This window comes from Uloborus diversus, chromosome 5 (genome assembly GCF_026930045.1).
Source record: "Uloborus diversus isolate 005 chromosome 5, Udiv.v.3.1, whole genome shotgun sequence".
Classification (NCBI taxonomy): Eukaryota; Metazoa; Arthropoda; class Arachnida; order Araneae; family Uloboridae; genus Uloborus; species Uloborus diversus.
The window spans coordinates 140,029,372-140,055,681 of record NC_072735.1 but is presented as its reverse complement, the minus strand read 5'-3'; the positions used below and the strand labels follow the sequence as shown (position 1 = coordinate 140,055,681).

Genomic DNA, 26,310 nt, shown 5'->3' with positions numbered 1-26,310 from the left:
TAAAACTTTAATGCAGTATGAAATCAATTTCTACTAACTTATCAAAGAAGTATAATCTTACAAATGAAGCGTTGTACATTATACTTAGTTTGTCTTTAACTTCTCGTATAATAAGCAGACTTTTATTTTTTTATTTTTATTCTCGCAATGTGAAAAAATTACGCTTGATAATTATATTTACTGAATTCGCTTTTAGAATATACATCTGTATAATCATAATAAATTATCCTTGAATGTAATTTCAAAAAAAAAAAAGAAAAAAATGCTGGGTTTTGATACTACACAGTCCATATAGACTTCTTTTTTTAAAAAATATTTTTTATCAGAGATAAATTAAAATTCCATTATTATTCTTCTTTGATGACGTAATAGAATAAAATAATATTTCTACTAATTTAATAAACAAATATGAACTTGCACATCAGAATTCGTTAAGTTTCGCTTCGACTTGCTTCATACTTACGACACATTAACACACGAAAAAACGCAAAAATGTTTATATGCATGCTCACTTGTTTATATGGAAAGTACCCGCTGACAAGTAAAACTTTATGCAACATGAAATCTTCTACTAACTTATCACAGAAGTAGTCTTACAAATGAAGCATTATACATTTTACCGTTAGTTTGTCTTTAACTCAATTCCCATACGATAAACGAACATAATTTGGGAACTGATGTGATATACCCCACCCTTGGCGACTTTTTCCTGTTGGCGTCAAGAAAGCGTCGCCAAGAAAACGATGTATGACGACATATGTCATACATCGTTCTTAGCGATGCTTTTTTAGCGCCAACAGGAAAAAATCAGATAAGAAAACATGATCAAAGCACTTCAGAACACAATATATATAAAAACAAGGCTCTCCTCTGATATGCCCCCCTCTTGGCGAGATTTTAATTTTTCGCTCGATACGAAAATCGCCAATAAGGCGATAACTTGGCAACCCTGGTTTTGCAACTTGAACGCTGGAAAGTAGTTTCTCGAAGTCTGTCTTTTTGCACGTGTCTGTGTGGTAGGAGGTAGGTGCTCATATGTTCCGCTCTTAGGGAGATTTTAAGTTGAATACTCTAAAATAAAGTTTCAATTCAAACTTTATTTTAGAGTATTCTTTTTCTTGTTGTTTTTTAATGTTAATTTAGTTGAATTTTCTATTTTAATTATGAGTTCGGTTTGTGATGTTGTCCAAATGTATCAATTGAAATTTTTGAATGAATCTTCTTTTTCTTTTTCGTCAGGTCGTCCAACGTTTGGACGTACCGGAGTCCTAAATAGATTTTTTATATTTAAACTAATTGAAAATAAAGAGGTTTTTTAGAATTTTTAAGGGAAATTGGTTTACTTAAGAATGAAATGTTATGTTCTAGATGTAATTCTGTTATGAAAATTAAAAAAACTAAAAAATGTTCAGATGGGTTAATTTTTTTTTGTAGAAAGGTTATTGGGGGTGTTGTTTGTGGAAAAGAAGCAACGATCAGGAGTGGGTCATGGTTTAGTTCTAGCAAGTTGAAAATAGAGGAGATTTTTTTGATAACATATGAGATTTTAATTGGGACCAAAACTGCTGATATTGAAAGTCAATATTTTTTTTCATCACAAACTTTAGCCGATTGGCGAAATTATATTAATGAAGAAATATTAAATTACACATTGAATTAAAATCCGAACAAATAGGGGGGGGGGGTTGGGAAAGTTATTGAAGTTGATGAATCTAAATTTGGGAAAAGAAAATATAATCGGGGACATGCAGTTGAGGGACAATGGGTTTTTGGGGGGGTTGAACGGGGTTCGGGGAAAACTTTTTTGGTTGCTGTTGGGGATAGGGGTAGGGAAACTCTATTTTTGGCAATTAAGCAGTGGATACTACCAGGCACGACGGTGCACTCCGATTGTTGGAGGGCATATGATACATTGGGGGAGGAGGGGTATGAGCATTTAACAGTCAGCCATAAACTTAATTTTGTAGATCTTGAAACTAAATGTCACACTAACACAATTGAATCTACATGGAGACACGTTAAAAGTACTCTACCAACATATAATAGATTAGGGGATTTTAAATTTTATTTAGCTTATTATTTATACAAAAAAAATTGTGAATACAAAAATGAGGATATGTTTGTAAAGTTTTTGGAAATAATTCGCGAAATTAATTGGGTGGAGTACAAAATACAAGTAAAATAAGGTTGTTTTTTTTTTTGGAATTTTTTTTGTCAAAACAAACATAATTTAAATATTTTTGTAAAGTAATGATAATAAAAAATGGGATAATTTCCCTAAGAGCGGAACATATGTGCACTGCCTCACGTGAGGAAGTAAAAGAAAAGTAAAAAAGGTAAGTGAACACATTTTGAATTATTGTGTTTTTAGTGTGTTTCTGGTAGTTTGTATTTTGGTCTGGTTGGCATTTTTGTAGCACAAAAATGGTGTTAATTTCACATAAAATCTGTGACTTTATTGTATACTGAACGGAGGAGATCTGTGACTTATATACGACTGTGATGTATATTAAAAGTCGGAGGGATAACGGACCGAGCAGCAGCGAGGTCCTGGCGAGCCCGAGGTCTCATAGTACTTTCGTAATGAGACCTCGGCTCGCCGGCCCTGCCTCTCATTACGAAAGTACTATGAGACCGAGGGCTCGTATCCCGGAGAAACAACGGAAAAAAATTAATGCATTAATTTCATTAAATAATTAATGACATAATTTGAATTTTTCCTGTTGGCGCTAAAAAAGCATCGCTAAGAACGATGTATGACATATGACGTCATACATAGTTTTCTTGGCGACGCTTTTTTGGCGCCAACAGGAAAAAGTCGCCAAGAGGGGGGTATATCAGATTTGTTCCAAAAACAACATACAAGCACAACAAAAAACATCACGAATATATGCTTCAAAAATGTACAGGGCCGGGGTTTTTTGTAAACATATTAAAATACAATGAAATAAATTATTGTATTAATTACAAGTCGAAATTAATGCATTAATTGTTTTTTCATCATTTCTCCGGGATACGAGCCCTCGGTCTCATAGTACTTTCGTAATGAGACCTCGGCTCGCCGGCCCTGCCTCGGTCTCATTACAAAAGTACTATGAGACCTCTGGCTCGCCAGGACCTCGGTCCGTTATCCCTCCGACTGTTAATATACATTACAGTCGGAGTATGGTCACAATTATGTATATTTATGTATATTATGCATATTCATGTGTATGTACACCCAAGGGTGGCTCCTTCCGTTCAGTGTACAATAATGACACAGTTTTAAGTGTGAAATATGCACCATTATTGTGCAGATTTATTAATAAAATTCAGCATTTTTAAGAGTACAACCGAAAGAACTTTCAATTGTTAACATAAAATTCAGTACCTAAAGGAGGCACGTTAATGTCTAAATAATTCGTGGCATCGATAAGAATTAACTTTTAGAACAAAATAACCGAACTATTTTTGTAAAATTAATTAACATACAGTAAAAATAAAGTTAAAAGCTACAAGAACCCCTCAAGGATTTGTAAAAAACAAAGAATTTCCGAAGTGAGAATTTTTATGTGAATTCTAAAATAAAGAACTTACCTTTTTATGGTATAAATCCTCACACTCAGTCCAAAACAAAACATCATCTGACAATGGCGCGTTACAGATACACACCACGTTGGAGTTAACTTTTAATTAACCTTCAAGTTTGAAGAAACTGGCATTTTCTAATGTTTTTACTTCAAAACACAACTAATTTTGTGAATCTAAACTAACACAAAATAAGCATTCCTGTAAGGTATATTGCACAAAACAACACGTATCTCTCCTGCGTAAAACCAAGAACCCAAGTAAACAAGTTCGAACAAGTTTGCCTTCGCGTTGCCAACCGCAGGTTAGTTTCACCAGGGATGCCATGCTTAAAAATTTATCGCCTCATTGGCGAGAAAAATATTTCAATTTTGTGCAAAAAATCGGATGTCGCCAAATGGGGGGGGGGGGGGGGGGTATATCACATCTGTACCCATAATTTGTTCATTTTCTTTCTTTATTCTTACACTGTGAAAAAACTACGCCTGTTTACTAAATTCACTTTTAGAGCAAGCTTCTTATTTATAATTTTAACAAATTATGTATGACTAACCCACACCGCTCCCACCTTCAAGCATTGAAACCATTCTCGTACATTCTCCGGAACTTAGTACGGATCCTGACTCTGTTTTTTTTTTTTTGGGGGGGGGGGGGGCGCATTGTTAAAGTGCCGTCACACAAACCAGAAGGGGGTATAATGTTTAGGTACAGGTAAGGGGATATGAGGATCCTTTACCCTGGTGATTTTTAGTGATTAAAATCCTCACTACGTGTCATCAGGCTGTTTATAGGTACTTTTAAGGGAGACGGGGTCATAGATCGAAACTCATCTCAACAAAATTTTTGTTTTATGAAGCTACATTTGGTTTCAATACGTTGTTTCATGTGTGGAGTATTTTTCTGATTCATCTGATTTATTTGCTTTGACGTAAAAGGAGACATGCAAAATCTTAACAATGTTAATTAAAATACAGTGTTTCATAACAGCAGAAATCATAACAATCTGTCTTATAAATGAAACAGAATCAATTAATTTTTTCCAGTGCTATTTTATTCCATCCAATGGAATTTGTTACTTCAAATTTTAGGGTTTGATTGGGGCAAATAAGGCAACACATTTCATACTTTAAAAAAAAGAAAAAGAAACTAGTAATAAATAAATTACGAAAAAAATTAGTGTTTGACTAATAAAAATGAGAAATTTCTTTTGGAGTCATAAGTTAAGTGTGCTGTAGTGCTACTTCATGGTTTATATATCAGCACAAATCTGGCCATCTATCCGCCCAACATTTTCATAATTTAAATTTGAGATACTGTCATTTTTTTTAGCATCAAAAAATGTAGGGGGATGGGGAGGGGCAAATCCGTCATTTAAAGGGGCCGCGAGGGGAGTCTATTGCCTCCTTGACTTTGAAAAATGAACGTATTTGCATTGAGGTAGGCATAGTAGTTTTCCGATAAAATTTACGACACCCTTCAACTCCCTCCCCCCCTCGAAATAGGCACAACTGAGGGTCCTGGGGGAGGGAGATGAAAGGACTCTCCCAGGAGCTATACTGTCCTAATTTGTCTCAAAAAAAAAAAAAAAAAAAAAATCTCGTAATTTAGGTGCAATTTACTTTGTGTCAACTTTCCATCCGGCGGATGTTTTGTATATTTAAAATTTTTCTTTGATATATTGAGTTCTGAATTATAGTGTTCTTGCCTGGGGCGAAGCAACTACAAATAATTTAAATGAAATAAATATTTTATTTAAAAGATTTCGCGAAATAATTAATAGGGATAATATACTTGGCAACAGTAATAGAAGCTTTTTAAGGACCGTTGATCAAATTTATAAATACAATGTCGATATTTTTATGCATGATTCAGTTTTGATGGTTTTAATTTAGAAATAGTAACAATTCGTGAAATGATTCATATTTACCTCACTAGTTACCGTGAAAATATTTTACCTATTTGTGCAAAAACAAACCCGTTATTTAATGGCATTAACTTTAATGGACCAAGATTATGGAACTCCCTACCCAACATTTTAAAAAGCATAAATAGAAGTTTGTTTAAGTAAAGGCTAAACGGTTTCATACTTGACTGTACTGCAATTAATTTAGGATAAAATAGCGTATTTGTAAAATGTACCTTGATTATGTTATGAATTTTTACATTTTTTTTTTGCATTATTTGTGTTATGTTTTTGTGTGGGTACATTTTCCTTGTTATCTTACCTGATAAACTGGCCCTAAATATAGTTACCTTTTAAATGGTGGGAGCTAGTCAGGCTATCGTAAAGCATTTACTCTCATCTACTGAATCAGGGCGTTTCAAATAGACAGGGAAAAATATACTGATTTTTGTATCTTATTTTCTTTTTAATTTGTAGAATGGAATTTTTGTTAAAAATAATCCCTTGAATGAAATAAATTGAAGTTAATAATCGGATCCTGCCAAATTTTCAAATTTACGTGGTTACATGAACTAGTTGTTAGCTGTGAACGCAGTGTTATAAATAAAATTTATTTTTTAGTTCTCAATTTAAAAGTGTTGATTTACAATTATGATGCATTTGCCGTAATATTTGTATAACATGCGGTATGACTATCCTCACATTAAAGATTTTCGGTGATTCAAAGTTCATTAATTAAAAATATATTGCATCAATATATTTTAAATATTGATGCAATATATAATGTGCAGATATGTGCTATATGTGTTAGATATTTAAAGTGCTTGTCAACCCTTTCTTACCCTGTGATAACAACTGGAATCACGGAATGTGTCACGAAGTGTTTTTTTTTTGAGTGAATTCCAACTTTTTCTGTCTAACCACGTTCAGTGTAGAAAGAAGCTTGCGAATATAGAATATTTTATGCAATAAGAAAAAAAGGGGGATAGTTAAATTAAGCCTAAAATTATTATCGTGATCAGTCACTGTAACTTCGATACACGATATCTTTCTTTTTAACTGCCGCACTAATATTTTAATTGCTTTTCTGGCTGACAAGACGGCTAGATAGCGGCGCTTCGATCTAGTTGCCTACGGCGGTGTTCTTTTGGGATTTCGCCCCTTCTTGTCGCCTGAGGCAGATTAAGTTAGCGAAAAGATTTTTATTGGTACGTAATTACGTTATTTTAAGGGAAAAGATGGAAGAAAAAAAAAAAAAAACGACATCAAAGAATGCGCCTGACTTAACTCACATTTGTTCGAACCAGGTTTATTGACTAGCAGTCAGCCTTATTTAAGCCACTTTCGCTCAAAGTGTTTTCCCCGTATCATTTTCGTTTCGAAGTGAGAAAAATAATGTATTGGTAGTCTACTAGCAGCATATGAACACGACATTTCGGAGATGAAGCAAGGAAAACGATGTTTGTAATTAATATCTCCGCTTATTAAAGTTTCACAGTGATGCAACTTAGCTAAACATGATCCCCAAATAATTACGCACGTATCCACCTATCGATACCTAGTTCGATCGTCAATTCTCTGGCGTTCTCAAGACGTTACATTGACATTTATTCGGCGATTTTAAAAATATTGATTCAATAAAAAATAAAAAATATTTGAAGAAAATTTCGAAAAATTCAAAGATACTTTTTTTTAAAAAAAATCATAATTTTTGCAGTAAACGTTTTTTTTTCAAATTCGCCGAATAAAATTTAAAGTAAACTGTTTTAAAAAGATATGCTCTAAGTTTCATTACTTTATCTTTATGGGTTCCTGACTTATGAGAGTTTGAATGCAAGAAATCGGGAAAAATTGCATCATGGAGAAAAACACGTTTAAAGTTTTAAAGTTAAGTACACAATAGTTAGGTGCATGAAACAAAAATAATTATATCTTTCGTTCTATTTAAGATAGAAACAAGATTCAAACGTCCTCTTAAGCAGAAAAACACGGAGTAATTTTTCACATGATAGGAAAAAATTGCAAAATTTGACGATTTTTGTGTCCCGCATAGATTATGGTCGAATTTTAATATACATGTACTGGTGATGGCGTAAAATAGAAGAAAACTTAGAATCGTTTTCAAGTGAAAGTAAAGTTTCCTTATTGGATACTTATTTTAAAATAAAAATATTTTTTTCTGAATATTTTTAATGTACTGTCGAATGCCGTTTTAACGAAGTCGGAGGTAGGAACAGGCCAAATTAGAGCTGTAACGAAATTTTGTTACATCGATATTGAAAATGTTGAAATTGTTCCTATGAAATTTGAGTTGGGAGTATCAAAGTGTTTGCGAAAATGATAGTTTCTCTTTAACGGACTTCTCTATAGAACGGTATTAAACAATCATTCTGAAAATAAAAATAACATTAAAGTTATTTGAAAGTGAGATTATTTTGAGTTTATCAAATGCCATTACAGTATCTTGTCTTTACACTTTAAATTCAAAAATGAAGTTCATTAAAAATGTTTTGGCACTTGAAACTTGAAAGAGTGTGAAGGAGTATTTAAAGAAATTTCATATTTTTCCCACAAAAAAAATGTACATTCACAAAGAAAACTTAGATTAAAGCTACAATAAATGCAATGTAATCCAGAAATGCTTTACTATAGTTATTTTTTTAAACTGTATCATTGTCTACAGCTAAAATCTTAAAAGTTAATGATCTTAATAAAGGAAATACATTAGATAATTATTTGGCTTCCTGCCCACATTTTGAACACAAGATGGCAGCATCAACGAATGCACGGAACATAAAATCCTTCTTTAGCCTCAGATGGGAGTAGTATGAGGTGGGGAAACATGAGGTGGGGGGTCAAATGAAGTACATGCAAAAGCGGAATATGAGATTACATGTTCTATCTAAAAGAATGACCAAGAAAGGAGAAAAATCATATTGGAGTTCAAAGAATATTAAAGCAAAAATTTGAGAAAAAAAAAAAGTGAAAAGAATAGTAACAAAAAATAAGAAATAATTGAAATGAAAAATAAATTAAGGACTTTTATCAATTTAAAGTGATTTTTTTCGATGTAGTAGCATTTCTTTCTTCTCAAAAAATATATTTGAGACGAAAAGCAACGGGGGGGGGGGGGGGGGGGGGGGGGGGGGGATCGGCGACACCATAATTAACAAATTAGTATTGCGAATAATCTAATGAGAACAAAATTCCAGTTGTTGTTGTTGGTGCCCCCCCCCCCGGTAACGGAACTGCTGCATTCCCACATCTTTTTCCCCAAACATTTGAAAAAACTTATCTCTACAAAAACTACTATCGCATGAAAAATACTTCTGACACTATTCCTGTGTATTCGTGCGTATAATGCTCCCCTGACGGGTGTGATTGGGGGAAAACTGTGATCTCCCAAATGGCAAATTTTGTCTGACGATCCGGAAAACATAGATATTGCAATATTACATTTACAGAATTTGAAGAAAATGATACCTAATGTATATATTAGCTGTAAGTATACGTGCATGATGTTCGTAATTTCTGTGCCTCAGAGCCAGAAGGACTTAAGTCCAAAAACTGCGATTTTCTGTTTATTAGTGCATTAGCATGTAGAAGCCTGTCCCGCATCCAGCTATGCGAACATAATTCTTAAAAAACAATCCTTTTCAATTTTTTATCAGGGTTAAAAGAGCGTGCGTCCCACACTTTGCATGTGACAGAAAAAAGTTTTCTCTCTCTACTGGTAAAATAATCATAATGTGACTTACGTTTCTCTTGTTCTGAGGTACAGATTTGTCCTTCGGTAAAATCTGTACCTCAGAGCCAGAAAGACGAAAGTCACATTATGATCATTTTACAGGAGGGAGGAAAAACCTTTTTCTGGCGTATGCAAAGGATGGGACACGCGCTCTTTTAACCCTGGAAAAAATTAAGAGGGACAGTTTTTAAGAGCTACGTTCACATGTCTCGATGCGAAATGGGCTTCTACATACACTGCGCTAACAAGCGGAAAATCGCAATTGTTGGACTTACGTCGGTCTTGCTCTGAGATACAGAAATAACGAGTTCAATTCGGTAAATTGAGAACGTCCAGATTTCCACTCTTTAAAACTTAGTTCGGTTGCGCCAGTCTCTTGAATCCAAATATGACCATCGTTAAACTTTATCGTCCACCACTTTTCGGAGATAGCTCCCCCTTTTTTTTTAAGTTTTCGACTTTTTCATAACCATTGTTTTAATCAGGGGAGTTAACTGATATGTCTCAATGCTCGCCTGTTTCACCTTGTACATTCACGCCAGTGGTGGCTCAACAGAGTAGGGTAGATCGCAGCGCTCGTTTACACAGTGCCCTTTTTTTCAAGACGAATTATAACTGGAGAGCCAACAGTCATAACAGATTGATGCTACTCCCTAGCAAATATCCCCACAAGTTTTTGAGCATCAGTCGAGCTTCGGTCTAGCATGCAGAAAGAATAATCTGTTTTCTACCACGTCCGGTAAATTTTGAGTTGAAAGTTTTGAAGCTTATCTTCTATACATATAATAAAATAGGATATTTGTGTGTGTGTGGCACGCTTCCCGGGAAAACAGTAAGGCCTAGAAAGATGAAATTTGGTATACAGGTACAGTTTTTGTCGAAGATGTGCACCTTGGGCTTCGATTTTTGATATTTTAATTAGAAAAAAATTTATTTAATGTTTTATGTGTTTTTTTGCACTTTTTACATCACAGACCACGAATCAATCGTACCACACAAATATGTTTTGTACTATAATGTAGAAAATTTAATTTTAAATATGATGAATGAAACAATTTTGAAGATTGAGCACTTTTTGTATTTTTTATGAATTTTTGAAAAAACCTTTAATTTGCATTTTTTCCTCGGTTTTATTTTCTTCTAATATCATCCTGCGAGAAGAATCAAAGCCTCATTCCTAAAATTTAAGTTGGTAATAGTAAAAACATTTCGCTCTCTTCAGAAAAAAAAAGTTCTTAAAAATACGCAATAGTTTTTTTTTTTTACAATTTTTTTAATGTTGAACACATCATGTCTTTTCATGCATCGGTCGAAAAAGCGTTCTTCAATCTTCTATGATTGTGACGTCACTACTAGGATTTCGATTCGATATTTACGATCGAATCATAATCGCAAGCAATGTTAATCTTTTTTTTTTTACTATATAGCTTACTTCTACATTTTATGACGTGATGACCACGCGTTTTTCCGGCAGTGCTTGCTTTTTTTCTTTTCCCTTTTTTTTGTTTTATTTAGGGATTGCAATTATTTCTTTTTCCACCCCCCCCCCTAGCTGGACCCTTTTCTGTATCTAAATTACGTTACTTTTCATAGTTGTGCGAATTTAATTCAATAAAAACAGCGAGATTTTTTTTATCTTGTCAAACGCTACTTTTTGCACACTACGGGGAATTTGAGCATTTTATTTTTTTTGCTCTACTTAAATAAAAAAAGCGGTTTTTTTAGTGATCTTTGTTTTTATTAGGAAATGGGCGGGGAGGTTTAAATAAATAGAGATTTATAAGAAAATTTAGAGATAGATCGTAAAGGTAGATAGCCGCCGAAGGTGGCAATCTTGGCGTAAAAATATGTATGGCACAAAAAAAAAAAGATAGAGATGGATTGATTAATACTGCTGCCAAATTTATTTAAACAGCCGCCGAAGGCGTCAAACTTGAAGTAAAAAAGTAAATAACAAGTTAGCCAAACAGCCGCCGTAGGTGGCTACTTGCACAGAAAGGCGAATGGCGTAAGAAGGCGAACCAGCTGGTCGCCGCAGACGGCTAGTTGTTAATAAATAATACTTAATTAAAAAAGAACAAATATATAAAAATTAGCAGAATTTTATCCATTTTTTCAGAATTGTATTTGTATGAACTGAAATGTTATTTTTTTTTTTTTTTGCACGTAAAAATAAATCCAAACTTGGCGACGGAGTAAGTTGCGTCTGAGCCCCTTTCACGCACGTTCTAATGTTTTTTCCGCTCCAAACTGTCTCATAACTTTAGTGTTTTCAGGGTATTTTTTTTTTGAAAATCACCATTTAAGTTTTGATTTAGTTACAAATTCGTATCTTACAGATTACAATCATCTAGTGCTGTCTTCATGCTCGTTCAGCTTTTACTTTATACACTATTCAGTCTGTTATAAAATTGCTTTATTTTAACGATGTTGAGACATTATGTTCCAAACACTAACAGAACCACATTAAAGGCAAATAAATATATGTAATATATGTGTATATTATATACGTAAACGTGCTCCGTGTCTGGGGCAAGTTTACGCAACCAGCTTGAACTCAAAAATATTTTTTTAACGGTTAAAAACACAAACTGAGAATTAACTGAAGATACCGATTTTGACTCCATTAACTGCTTCATAAAACCGCAATGTCTAAAATTTTCTAACTTAAAACATGATACTTAGAAAATCGTTGAAAAAAATCCGGTCAACCTTACAAAAAAAAAAAAAAAAAATCCATTCATTTGAGATTTTCCAGCAATGTAATGGTAATTTTGCTTTCATTTTGTAACCAATGTTTAGGAATTTCTATATGAAAAAGATATTTTATGAAATTCATTCAGAACATGGCTTTCATTTTTTATTTTGTCGGCTTAAAGATGAAGAATTTCTTTTAAATGTTATAATTTTAAAACAACATGGATTATTTAATGTTAGTCATACACGTTCCATATATGACTTAGAAAATCAGCTTTTGTTATGTTTGCTTCATGGTTTACGGAATCACTTTCAAAGTCTTCCCATTTGTTATGCTGTTCCAGTGGCGTACGCATGGGGGGGGGGGGAGGGACGGGATTAAATTCCTCTTTTGGTTGCAAGTTTACTTAAAAAATTCGTGCGGTATCCAAATTGTATTATCATTTTTTCAGAATTTTAAAATTTTTAACTACATAAACTTATTCTATGGGGCCAGATTAGAAGATGGGACTTGACGGGACACTTTTTACGAGAGGTTGCTTTTCTAGAGGTGGAAAAACGACTAATATATTCATTTTTCAAAAAAAAAAAAAAATCTTTACATTAAAAAAAAAAAAAAAAAAACGAAAACATCACTAATGATTGCCTATAAGTGAGATTTTTAAGAGCTCAATTAAAAAAAATTTCCGGGTACTAATGTCACTAAAAATCGTCTTTCTAAATTTGTTTTTAGAATTACAATTAAGAAATAATTTTGAACGAGAATCCATTGATCCTCCCCCCTCACCCAACACCACCAAAGATAGTCAAAATTACATTTTTAAAATACAATTTCGAAAAAAAAGCAGGGGATGCTTCCTCAAACCCCATACTTTCTTCTTTCACATAGTTGTGATAGATTTAGGGGCCTGAAATTTGCAATGTGACAGGCCAACAAACCTGCAACTCTGCCACTGTCCAAAACTCCCTATGTTTATATAATCACGTAATTTAAGATCATCCAAAAGTGCGTTTTAAAGTTACAGTCTAAAAAAAAGTGCTAGTATTTACTAATTGAAACTTCAATTTCGAAAAATTTACGGCGGTGGACTCCAGAACCCTTCTTTTTCTAAACTGTTCTTAACATCACCAAAGATCATCTAAAAATGTTTTTTAAAGCTACAACGGTCAACTCATAATAACTCGATTTACGAAGGAATCGGCTAACAGCTTCGAGTTACTGGTGGTTTAGATTATGGAAACTTTCCATAGCCTTCCCAAAAGCATGGGACGCAATCAAAACTTCGGGATAAAGAAATATTAGAGTTACCGTGAGTTGATTGTATTTTAAAAAATTGCCTTGTTACATCTTGAACCTATACTTTCCTATAATTTAGCCAAAGATGACCTATAATCGCGTTTCTAAGACCAGCGGAAACTCTAGCATTGAAACAAATCTTCTACAATTGCGCATTTTAGAGCAACATTTTAGAAAAATTTCCAGGGGCGAACCCCTTAACCCCTTATTTCTGCGCGAAACCTATACTTAAAACTCGAGTCGTAATACAAATGTAAAAGTGTAATTAATTCGTTGTCTATGTAACGAAATATATTAGCAATCTTTTTGGTTTCTTTTATTCTCAAATGGTTTACCAATCAGTATTTTAAATTGAAATTACGTGTAAAAGGCGGCAAAGTTTGTCGTTGCCCTATCAAAGTAATCGCCAATATCTGGTACTGGTACTGCATTAGTTAAAATTTTCGTCTTCGTTTACTTTAGGAGGGAGTCGGTGGAGGGGAGGGGGAAGGGTGGATACTGTTTGCATTTGTTTGAGAAAAAAAAGTAAGAAAATACTGCATACGCTACGAGATGCCTACATATGATACTTGGTTTGGATGTTTTGGTAAGAAAGTGATATAAGATTGTCAGAAATAGATTAAAACTTTAGCTTCCAGAAACATTAGATAATGTATCACACAGCATTGATATCCTAAAAAAGAGCAAAAAACATTTTCAACAAAAAGAAAACTTTAAAATTATGGGTGCAATCCTTGATGAGAACACTATCTTTAAATGAACTACATCAAATTAGTAATTTTGCAACGAGAAGATATTCCAAATACCTTTCTGACAAAATTTCATGCCCAGAAAATAAATGGAAAAGCGCATATCGATTTACCTCAAATGTCCGACTCTCAGGGAATATATACCTCCTTTAATTTTATGAGAGGTCAGCACCTCTATCAAATTTTATTACTGACAAGGGGAGGCAATCGCGATCGTTTGCACGAGACGTTTGATTGCAGTTAACATTAACTTAGAAGGGAGTTTCGAGAGCTGGACAAATTACATCGTGCACAGTACAAATTATATGGTGAAGATTCAAGCCCTAAAATATGAGTTTATGTACTGACGGAATTGGAAATTATATGAGCAGTAGTCTGTTGCTGTAATGTGTTTGCGGTGTTGCTGAATAAATATTCTGCAGTATGAATTAAGATGTGGTATATTTTGAGGAATTTATTTCATAAAATGCAATAAACTAGTTATTTTCTAGGATTTAAAGACTACTGAGAGTTAATAAAGTTTAAAATATTATCCGTTTACAAAATTGTGCAATTTCAAGAATTTTGTAGAATGTGTTTTAAAGCATCTTACTGTCTTTAATTTCAATGCATATTTTAAATAACTGTTAAATTTAAGAATTTCATAACATGAAGAATAACACTCTAAGCTGTCGGTAAGCAAAAAATATTAGTATCAGTACTAAGTACAGAACATTTTAGTTGAACGTTATAGGACCAAAATGGTACTGTTAGTTATTGGAAATTCTAAGTAGTCGGTAAGAAAAAAATGGCTCTAGTACCTATGAAAAATCTAACTTATCAGTAAGAAAAAGCAATGGTATTACAGTTTACAAGTTGTAGGAAGTACTATGTTGTCGGTTCTTGGTAAGAAAAGTAGATATACTACGACTTGCAGCAAAAGAATGGTACCGTTATAAATAGGAGCAATTCTGAAACAAGTTCTTTCAAAATTTCAAAAAAAAAAAAAAAAAAAAAAGACGTCTTGAATTCAAATTATGTTTTCGCAATCACGAGTGTGCGTGTGTATGTAGGCTTGTGTGTTTGTGTGTGTGGGGGGAGGGGGTATGTTTGTTTGTGTGTGTGGGGGTATGTGTATGTGTGTTTCGCATGTGTGTTTGTGTGTGCGGGTAGTTGTGTGTATGTGTGTTTGTATGTGGGGGGTATGTGTGTAGGCATGAGTGTTTGGGTAATTGTGTGTTGGTGAGTGTATGATGTGTAGGTGTCTCTGTGTATGCGTGTGTGTGTGGGTGTATGTGTGTGTTGTTGGTGCGTGTGTGTATGCATGTAAGTGTAGGATATGGACGCAACCTGGAGATTTCGCGCGCCGGAGGAGCACCATCGTGAGACCGACCGGCGGTGGTGCTGCAGAGGGTGCTGGTGGGAAAATAAAATCATGGGAACGCCAAAAACAGTCAAATGAGACACATTTTAATTAAAGGGTGTTGCAACGGGTATGTTATAAGAGTTTTGACGCAATTTAAGAGCCAATATTCTTGTACTATAAAATCAAGATAAACTTTAGGAACTTCGTCAGCTTTGAATTCCGTCTTCGACATATTGTTGAAAATTCAGGATACTTTTATGGTAAATATTACTGTAAAATGGAGTGTTTACGATACAGCAAAAAAAATACAGTAAATTGTACCCAAAAACAAAACCGATTGCAGCGCCAATTGATACAAAACATTACTTACAATGCGACGCAGATAACACCGTACTTCCCCTTACTCGATGGTCCCAACTCGTATGGTAGGCGGGCTGCCATTCCGATGGTCCCGAGATCGAACCTGATGCTCGCATTTTGAGTTTTTTAACTGTTATTTATTCTACCGTAAAATCTTTACTAATAATGAAGTTACAAGTCTCTCTGTCTGTCCGGATCTCTGCCTGTCAGGATCTCTGTGACGCGCATAGCGCCTAGACCGTTTAGCCGATTTTCATGAAATTTGGCACAAAGTCAGTTTGTAGCATGGGGGTGTGCACCTCTAAGCGATTTTTCGAAGATTCGATGCGGTTCTTTTTCTATTCCAATTTTAAGAACAAAATTATAAGATGGACGAGTACATTACGAAACTATCATAACGTGGAACCGTAACATGGGTACAAGACAATTGGCGAAAAAATTCACCATACATTATTTGTAAATATACAGGCGAACTAAAAGACCTTTTAATTTTTCTATTACGGGCAAAGCCGTGCAGGTAACACTAGTTTTACAATAAAATAGGATTTTACAGTAAAAGTTACTGGCAACATGGATTCCAGTAACTTTTAGTGTAAAATTTTAATATTTTTTTTAAACAGTGTATGATTGCGACCGTGTCGGAGTTTTGATTTGCCGGGATATCGTCTTTCGAGGTCTTCGGTTGTCGGAGTTTCGACTATCAGTATATGTCCACATACCAGGGTTCGTGATTTTAAAAATAAAAAAAGTCGTTTTTTTCATTGTTCAAAAATTTGGAGGTATTAATTACTTTACATTTATAAACATAATATACTTCATACAATAGATGAACCCATTCAGCTTACTTTTCAGACTAAGATCAGTTCTCTAGCTATTCAATAATTTTTAAAGATTTATAAATATGTTATAATGCATGGATAAGATGTGAGTTTTGTTACTGTTTTGCTTAAAGCTTTGCTTAAAGATAAGATTTCCATCATTGTATACAGTTTTAGTGTAAAATGAATAATTACTTAACTATTTTAGTCATGGTGTATAAGAAAAACTGCAAATTTTGGTTTTGTTCTAATCTGTAATTTTGGAGTAAAAGTAATATAGCAAGAGTGAAAATCTGTTGCACTCACAGAAAGAGGGATCTACGTAGTTTAGTCTGTCGCAGTTAACATAGTATAATGCAGTGTAGTAAAATTTAGAGAAATACATTCTAAGAATGCAAAATGAATTTATAGAAATAAAATTAAGTGATTTTAATTAATGATTCTGTTAAAAAATCACTTGATTCAAATCAATTGGTTTAAATCATTTAGAAGAATCACTTGATTTAAATCATGATTTTAATTATGATTTAAATCAAGCTGATTTAAATCAACGAACCCTGCCTCATACTCGAGGAAACATTTGATGTTGCTAAAAAGAATAGTAAACAAGTGTCCTATTAGAGTGTTTATTAATGTGTGTTAATTTAGTGTGTGTTAATAAGAGTTAATTTAAGTGTCCTATTAGAATTTTAAGCAACATCAATTATTACAAAGACAATAATTGTCACTGAAACCTTAATCTCATCAAAATGCCAAAACAACGATTATTACTGACAGCATAATTTAATCGGCTACTTTTCAAGAGGAGACAAAAGGCACTAACCTTTGACGCAAACTTTGTTTTCAATGTTGACAGGATAGTGGTCGTGACATTCACACTTCCCCGTCGTTTTGTTGCAGTATACGTGAAACAGAATGCTATTACACGTACTCTCACATGGCTCTCCAATGTAGAACCCGACACCTGTAGGGAAGGGAAAAAGTATTAGATCAATTTCTGTAAATAAACTTTAATTTAATTCAAATCGTGTTACGCATTTGTCTATGGTTAAGGTATCTAAACCCGTTGAAATGGAGCCTCATTGTCTAAGCGACGGAAACGTCTGTTTCGCAAACCTGAGGTCGAACGTTCGATTCTCACCAATGCCCTGGGTGTTATTTTCTCTCCTTCTTAATGTAATCAAGACCGGCGGAACAGTGTAGCTCATAGCGCTCCCACGCTGCAGGACCAGGTTCTATTCCCTGGTCGGGCATGGTCGACTCGGTCGTTCATCCCTGCAGTGGGCCGATAAAATGAGTAACAAGCGCACTTGTGAACTAAACCCTTGGGTTTCAGCGCTCGGCTGACCTCCTAAGCGAAACATCTGCCAAGCACATCGGAGCCCTTGATCAGAAAGACTGATATGGGCACAGTAGGCCTTGGCCCTATGGGCTGTTGTTGCACTGTTTTTTTTTTGGATTTTCGTAATGTAACTATTTCATGTGTTATCCTTTAAAAAATTGATTAAAAAAAATCCATAAGTTATATGAAAAGAAGTCCCTCCTCCTTACAAGGCAATGACACCTCTCTTTCCCACAAATATGAAACAGAAGAAACAACACTTTTAAATGGTCTTTTTCATTTAAATTCTGCAATGTTGTTAATTTTAGCTATCGCAAAACTCGAGAAGGCGTTGTGGGTTTAAAAACGCAATTATGGTACATTTTGTAAGATGTTTCTCAGTAGCAGAATAGTAAGATATGTTTTCCATTCCAAAAATCGAAGGATCCATTTCAACATGTCACAAAATTAAGTTACTAATCTTAACTATATAAAAAAATTAACAAACTGTTTGTGGCGTCAAAACAATTTCCAAAATTGAACTTATACATGAAATGGAGCACTGATTCTAGATAGATATATATCTCCAAGTGTAGTATGGTGATAGGTGAAAATAATATGCGAAATAAAAAAAGAAATATATGTATATAAAAAAGGGGGGGGGAGCTGCAATATAAAGCACGAGAACAAAGAAATGCTTAATAAAGCAATATACGTTAAATATACATAAACTTAACAAAATATTATTATCATAAAAAAGACTGGCATAAGTTGCGAAACTGACTTTTTCTGACCCCAAAACAAACGTCTGTTAACCATAATATCTACCAAATAAAAAAAAGAGATACGTTCCTTCAAATATTTTTTTTCTAGTTACTGCACTCTATACATACATATAGCAATACCAATAAACCTTGTATGACGAGAAAAGTAACAACAAATATATTGGTAGCTCAGTCGAAGTACCGGAAAACCATTACGTCTGAGAAATGACTTATATTTGCTTCAACCTATTATTAAGCTAGTATGGAAGTGAATATGAGTCCCATGTACGGGATAGGTAATGTTTTCAAAGAATTCTTATTTAGGAATAGTAATGAGAATGAAATGATGCATGATAAAAGAAAAAAAATAATGTAGAAAATTGCGCACACACAAGATGCTAAGTATGATGTTCTTTTAAAGACTAATATACTAAATTTTCCAAACTCAAAAACTAATTATTTTAAAATGAGTATTTTAAAATCTTTATTCCTTTATGTGGCTTAAAAGATGTATTCGAAGTACATTTAATACTTCCTACTCCTTCAAACTAAATTTTTCTTCTGGACGCTACAAGACACCAATCAATTTCCAGAACAAAAATAATCAAAGAATGCAATAAAGACTTTTGACGATTCTTCTAATAAGACAAGAGTTCATCTTAACCGAATTCTTTGTGCTCTTTGGAGATTAATGATAGCAGTGTAAGTCTGTGTTTGATATTCTTTTCGATTAGCGAAAGAGCATGACGGTAATAAAATTCCTTAAAGACCAGCCATCGTTTTAATTGAATACTTGTTCGGATTTGAGTTTTTGTGGATATTTTCTGGCCGTTTCCGAAAAGATTGTTCTGTCTGCTGGAATACTTCTACTAAGGTATGATCGAGTAAAAAGCATCGATAAAATAGTTGATAGAGTTAAAACGAGAAAGTACTACAGTCGAATTCTTGCTAGACAATTGATTTTTTGTTTGAAAGTAAAAAAATAAATAAAGCTTACCTCTGCCAAAAGCACTTCGGACACTTTCATTTTCTGAGCATTAGGACGACACCACATGAAAAAAAAAATGTTTCAAATTAGGATTTTACCTTACTATCATTTATAATACAGTTGCGTCTGTTTATAGCGAAGTCGTATAAAGCAAATTTACGGCGATAATGAAATTGCTTCAATTTCCTTTCCCATTTTCTCTGTATTACTCAAATATTAAAACCGAAATCACTGTTAGTACGAATTTTTAATTTGGTTCCTTTGACTTCGCTATAAACGGAAGTGAATGAATATGGTTGCAGCAACAAACAAAGCAAATAGTAGAATATTTTTTAGCAATGTTTATGGCGCAATCGCAAACAGCTAATTTATGGCTATAATGTAATAGCTTCAACTTCTTTTCTCATTTTCCTGTGTATTATAGTCACCTTTTTACATCAAAGTTATGGCTATAACGAAATTTTAATTTGGTCCCTTCGACTTCGCTATAAACAGGGGTGTCTGTATATGGTTGTAGAAACAAACAAAAAAGTAGCAATTTACTTCATCAAAAGTATAGCTCATATTAGAGTTCAATTTGATCACTTTTTAGAATTACTACACAGTATATTTTCTCAATTTATTTTTAAGGGCGATTTTCAAAATGATTGACAGTTCGGTATGCTGACTTTTTTCGTTCATTTTCATGTTGATTAAAATACTTCTTTTGACTTTGCATAAGCATGTAGTAAGGCATTGTTTCACACTTAATTCATGGCATTCGGTACTTTTTCCGTGATGACAAATTGATAAACCTTTTCTGTTACTTTAATTAGCTAGAAATGGAAATTTCTTTGTCCTGACTAGAAAATTCACTTGTCCTAAATCTTTTTTTTTTTTTTTTTTTTTGTACGCTTTCAAGCAGCTTTTTAATTTTTTGTGCGTTGAAAAAGGAAGTAATATTTGATAGTTAAACACAGCTGAAATAGATTTTACTAAACTACTCATCTAACATTTTGCAATTTCAATGCAGTTTGTGTCCTTATGTGCAACTAATGAGTGTTACCCCAGGAAACTTATTTTTCATGAGAAATATATTTATTTATCGTAGTTGGCAACAGTATTTGGAAACCACATTTGTTTCGTTTTATAAAATGCAAGTCTTTATGCTGTATACTGTAAGGTGCAATTCAATGTAAAGAGCATTTTAATAATCGTTCTGGAGTGTTACCCTTTTTTTTTTGCATTATTTTTAAATCACTTTAAAACTCCATAATATATTTGAAACAGTTAAATTCAGTTTATAAGTGGGGTGAAAAAAAACAACTAAATCACACGTGTCTATGTATTCAATTCGTCACAAGTTGAAAAAGAAAAATTTAAGTAATTTTTCCAAAAATTTCTCGAGAAGATGACTTGATTTAAACTTGAGGAAAATGATTTTGCTCCAGTACAATTTCATCTGATATTAGATTTTTCTCCAGTCAACATTAAAAGTTAAGGAAGATTATATTTTCTTTAAGTTACATAAATAGATGTGTTTGAGCAAAATATACTAATGCAATACAGTCGAATCCACTTAGTGGAATCTCCAGTTTTCCACGAAAAATTCTTCTACTAAGCGGGATATTCCATTACACGGGATTAAAATACAGTTTGGTACATTGAAAATATATTACATTAAGCAGGGTATTCTTTTAACCGATATTCTAAACAGCGGGCTTGACAGTTCCAGATATTGTCCGCAAAAGTGAATTATTAGTGAGTATTTCCAAAGTAACATAATAGCACAAGTAATAAATTTTCAGTTTGATGTCTGTCTTTTGAAAACAGCATTGTCAAAAATCTAACATCCTACTTAGACTGACCTACCCTCATCGTGGGAATAAACAAAACGTGCTGGGGTTGAATTTCCACAACGCTAAATAGATATTTTTCACACAGTATTTAAGTAATTTTTTTTTCGATAATTGCCTCATGCATTCCTATTTTTTTACAATCACAAACCAAGAGCAAAAAATATAAATAAAACGCTAAAGTATGGTTGAGGTGATTATAAATTATTTAATGAGTATGTCATGAGTGTTAATTTAGCTAAAATTAAGCATTTGTATTAGTTAACTCTTATTTAGTTTTGACAAATCTGCTTCAATATTGAAAATTTTTAGCTATTCATGTTGATTGCAATGAAGACATTTAATGTTGAATGTTTTTTTGCGAACTTTTCCCTTTATTTAAGAAATAAAATAACACTCATGCGAAAAACAGCCATCCAAATACTTAAAATTGATTAAATGCATAAGTACTAATACTGTCACGAGCACTCGATAGTTTTTGAATTGTTTGTTGGCAGCATCGAGACTCCTACAAAGAGGGCGTTGCTGTATTGGCTCCTGGCTACTCGAATGTTCGTCTGCCGTCAATATTGAATCTCGAAATGAGCCTGTTTTGCTCAACCTTTTTATTGTACATATGTTCAAGTTTCGAAATAAAGTTTTAACAAGTTTAAAATGTGAACTGTCGTTTTTTATTAAATAGAAAATTTGCTTTTCCAAATAACCAAGCTATTTCGTTGATGAATTGAAAAAATACCATTTCGACGTATAACTGAGTATTTAAGACAATTTCATCTGGATTTGTTAGAACATTTATTTTTAAAACAGATATTACAGAATGTTTTATAAAGGTAACATTCATAAGAAAAACGGTGACTTGCCATAACGTTTTCAGGAATTTCTGAAAGATATAAATTTACTCACAAATAATCACTTGGTTTGAAAGCTTTAAAGTATAAGGAATTTATAATTAGGAAAGTTTTTATGTTTATAACATCAAGAATTTTTAATCGAACCTAATGCGTCAATGAATTTGAAATTCACCCATTCCCTTACTAGTCAAAAACATTCTTCCAAAAGTATTTGAACTTTTAAAGCAACACTTGCGACTAGTGATTGCATTCTTATACCGGTATTCCAATTACCGGTATTTTGAGCAATTTCGTAATACCGGTGGTTGCTGAGGTAAAATACCGGTATTAGCTGAAAATAATAAATAGTATTAATTAAAGGGAATTGTCAATTAAACTTATCGAAAATCTGTTTATACTTTAAATGTGCATTTCTTTTTTCATGATACAGAACCAAAATCCATCCATTGATGTAAAAATTTGGCTGCAAAATTACGAACTTATAGAATATCATTTAACAAAAGTAGCGGAAAGATTGCAAAAGGATCCTATCATTACTAGATATTGAGATGAATCGTATTTTCCTTTGCTTTTGTGTATCATGTTTTTTTTTCCATTTCCCTAATCACTCAATTTTCTTTATGTGAAAGTTTATTTCGCGTATAATTTTGAATGCAACCATCCTAATTTTGAATACTATTTATTCCAACCATCAATTGCAGCAATACTTTATAATTAAAAAGAAATTGTCTCAACTGTACGAAATTTTGACAAAAACCTTTTCTTGATAGCATAAGAAATGGTAATTTGTTGTCACCAGTATTGGTTTGTTGTCCTGTATCGATATTTGTGTATATACTTGGCAAGATAGTATTTAGAAATTATGCAGTGCGCCTTGAAAATTTGCATAGAAGTACAGCTTAATCAATTGAAACATACTTTTAGATATTTACATAATTATAACTGTAAAGAATTTTGAAAAGAAAGGGAAAACGAATAAGAGAAACTACCAAGATCAATTTTAGTCAAGTTTATCGTGAATTTCATACCAAAGGGCTAATAAAAAGCAAACACAAACCTCTCCTGCTCAAGAGAAAATTATGTTAGGGAAAACAAGGAAGACTGGATCCAATTTTTAGAATAGTTAGAAAGAAATAAAAAATGCGCATAATTAGTTTGCCATTTTGCACATTATTAGGGCTAAAAATAATAGCATAGTTAAAAATATATATATATTTCTCAAGTGTGCATATGGGTCAAGTGTCCCTATAGTTAGGGAGACTTGACCCAACACGTAGGGAGATATGATCCCCTCATGTATGTAAGGCTTATAGTTATTGAAATCAAAAACGCAGGTTTGATGGTGCTTTTTGTATAAACAATTGATACTTCAAGTAAATATACAAATTGTTCACTCTTAAGAAGAAGTGTTACATATAACTCCATATCAGCGGGAAGACTCGTAGACAGGGAAATCAAAAACGCAGGTTTATGGTGTTTTTTGTTTTAATAAGTGATACTTGAAGTGAATATATAGTGCAGCTCTGGTTTGTTGAGCGTGACCTTGACTAGGTTCACCTGTTGCAGGGGTGTTCAGTGAAAAACAGACGTGTTATTGGCTCGGATTTTAGTTGGAATATTTTTGAAAAACTATTAAAAAAGTTTCTCAACTCAACTTAGCGCCAATTACTCCTCCTTATTTATCGAAACAGAGAAAACCATTGTCAGAGTCGGAACTCATCTTCTCATAGCCTCACGATACAAAATGTTCATTATTTAGGTGGAGAGTTACATATATTTATTTTTAAAAGTAGAATTCAGATTCAAAATTTTATTAGATCAGACCTAAGCAATATTTCTGTTATTTTACTAAGTAACAACTCATTGGGCTCAAAGATTATTAGTATTTTAGTTATTTGCCAAATAAAAAACAATTTTTAGACCAAAATCTTATATATAAGTTATTTATTATAAAAAAAAATCAGCACTTCATATTTTTAATGTTACAGTTATTGCTACATAAAACCAAAACATTAGGCTTGAATCACAATATTTTATCTGCTCAAAAATTAAAAAAATATTAAAAAACATCAAATTAAAAAAAAAAAAAAACATCTAATTAGTCTTTGGGTCAAGTCTCCCTAGTTAACTTGAGTCAAAACTACTTAGGTAGCTTTCATTTGTTTACCTTGAATTTTTAGCAACTTAGATTAAAGTTACATAAAACTACTGTATATCAATAGATAGCTAAAAAAGTGAATAAAACATGTATACTTTTAAAATACATTTCCCTCAAAACTGGAAGTTACAATCTAAAAAATTCCAAACTTTACTTTTAAGCAACAGTATAATTTAACACTGAATTTCTTGAAAACAACTGATAATTCTAAAATTGCGTGTACCGGTAAAATACTGTTGGGTGACTGGTCAACCAATAATATGACTAACATTTTCCCTAAATGTAATTTTCCTGGAAAAAGTCATGGGTCAAGTCTCCCTATGGGTCAAACCTCTCTAGTTTTCTCTAATATTAGAAAGTATCTTCTCTCGGAAGGAAATTACAACTAGAAGAAAGTAAATTGAAAAAAATATTAATACACACAATACAAAACACACACACACAAAGACATTTTTCCAAAAATAACACACAGAAGACCGAATTATTTGAAGAGGAAGGACTTCTGGACAAATAAAGGAGGGGAATCGCGCATTGTTAACAGTTCCACCGACCTGCGCGAATTCAGAAAGAGTGATTTCAACAGTAGAAAAGTTGAGCACTAAAATGAATTCAAGGCTTAGAAACAGTTCAATAAATGCATTATGTTTCAACTACTAATGGTTTTTTCTTATGACATTTGTTCCTTCATTTTATATTTTTTCACAATATGTTTTCAAAAATAATACAGTTTTTGTACAAAATTACGAAACGTGTAAAAGAAACAATATGTTTTCAAGCATTTTTTGAGTAATGTCAAATACCGGTATTATGGTATCACGTTTCAAAAATATCGAACACCGGTATTCAATTTTTGGTCCGGTATTGCAATCCCTGATAGATTTTTTATTGGTTTTAACATGAGTTTCAGTGAAAAAAAATGTAAGTAATTTTTCGCAAGATGTAAGACAACAAATACCAAATAAAATAATAGTAAACAAACATAATTTTTAGTAAGGCATCTTGTTAAAACCTAGTTTCCCGACATTTACGACTGCCTCAAGGAAAATTACTATTTGCCTTACTAGTAAAAAATATTATTTCAACAATATTTGAACTTTTAATGCAACACTTGTGACATAAGTTTCTTATTGGAAAAAAATGTCTTTTAGTGGAAAAAAAAGTAATTTGTGTAATTTTTTTATAAGATGTAAGACATTTCAAAAACATTACATTTTGAATGAGAAAATATATATAAAATAATGTTTTTCTCTGATTGGTTACAAAGTTTCAATAAGAAAACGAAAAACTTTCCTAGAAATCCCATGTGACAGGTCTTATTGCATTGACCGTGGAACATGGGGTAGGTAATGTCTCTTCTCTAACTCAAAAAGAAAAAAAAAATAAACGAAAAATATGATGCTGTGCAAAATATGTGTAGGCTAATCTGTGTAGCTGCGTATTTGCATAATTTCATAAAATATTTTTCATCAATCCAAAAAAATACTCATTTTCCTGCCGGAAGTCATCTGTTATTCCAAATTTTGCAGCTTCGAAATTGTTAGAAGATTATTCTACTGTAATTGTTGATAGTTTAGTTTTATGAAATATCAAACAAAATATTAGTAATTAAACAGAATTCTTAGTAGGGCGTCCTGTTAAAACCCAGTTTCCAGAAATTTATGACTGCCTCAAGGAAAATGATCATTTCGTTACTAGTAAAAAATAATCCTTAAAATTTTTTGAACTTTTAAAGCAACACTTGCGACATAGGTTTTGTACTGGCATAATTTTAACTTTTATGTGTTGGAAAAGTTATTCTATGTGTGTTTTTTTAGATCAAACACATTTTGAAAACTATATATTTTAAATAAGAAATTTCATTTTTTTCTGACTGGTTACATGACTCAATAAGAGAACGAAAAACTTGCCT

General features: G+C 32.7%; 1 protein-coding gene across 1 annotated transcript in view; it reads right to left on the bottom strand.

Annotated features, from left to right (window-relative positions):
• LOC129223166 (uncharacterized) overlaps window positions 1-26,310 on the bottom strand; it is a 128,879-nt gene that overhangs the window by 57,559 nt on the left and 45,010 nt on the right. The window contains exons 2-3 of the mRNA XM_054857734.1: window positions 19,567-19,599; window positions 17,308-17,448 (exon numbers count right to left, since the gene is read on the bottom strand). Coding sequence (XP_054713709.1) covers window positions 17,308-17,448; window positions 19,567-19,599 — 174 coding nt within the window. The remainder of the gene's footprint in view (window positions 1-17,307; window positions 17,449-19,566; window positions 19,600-26,310) is intronic.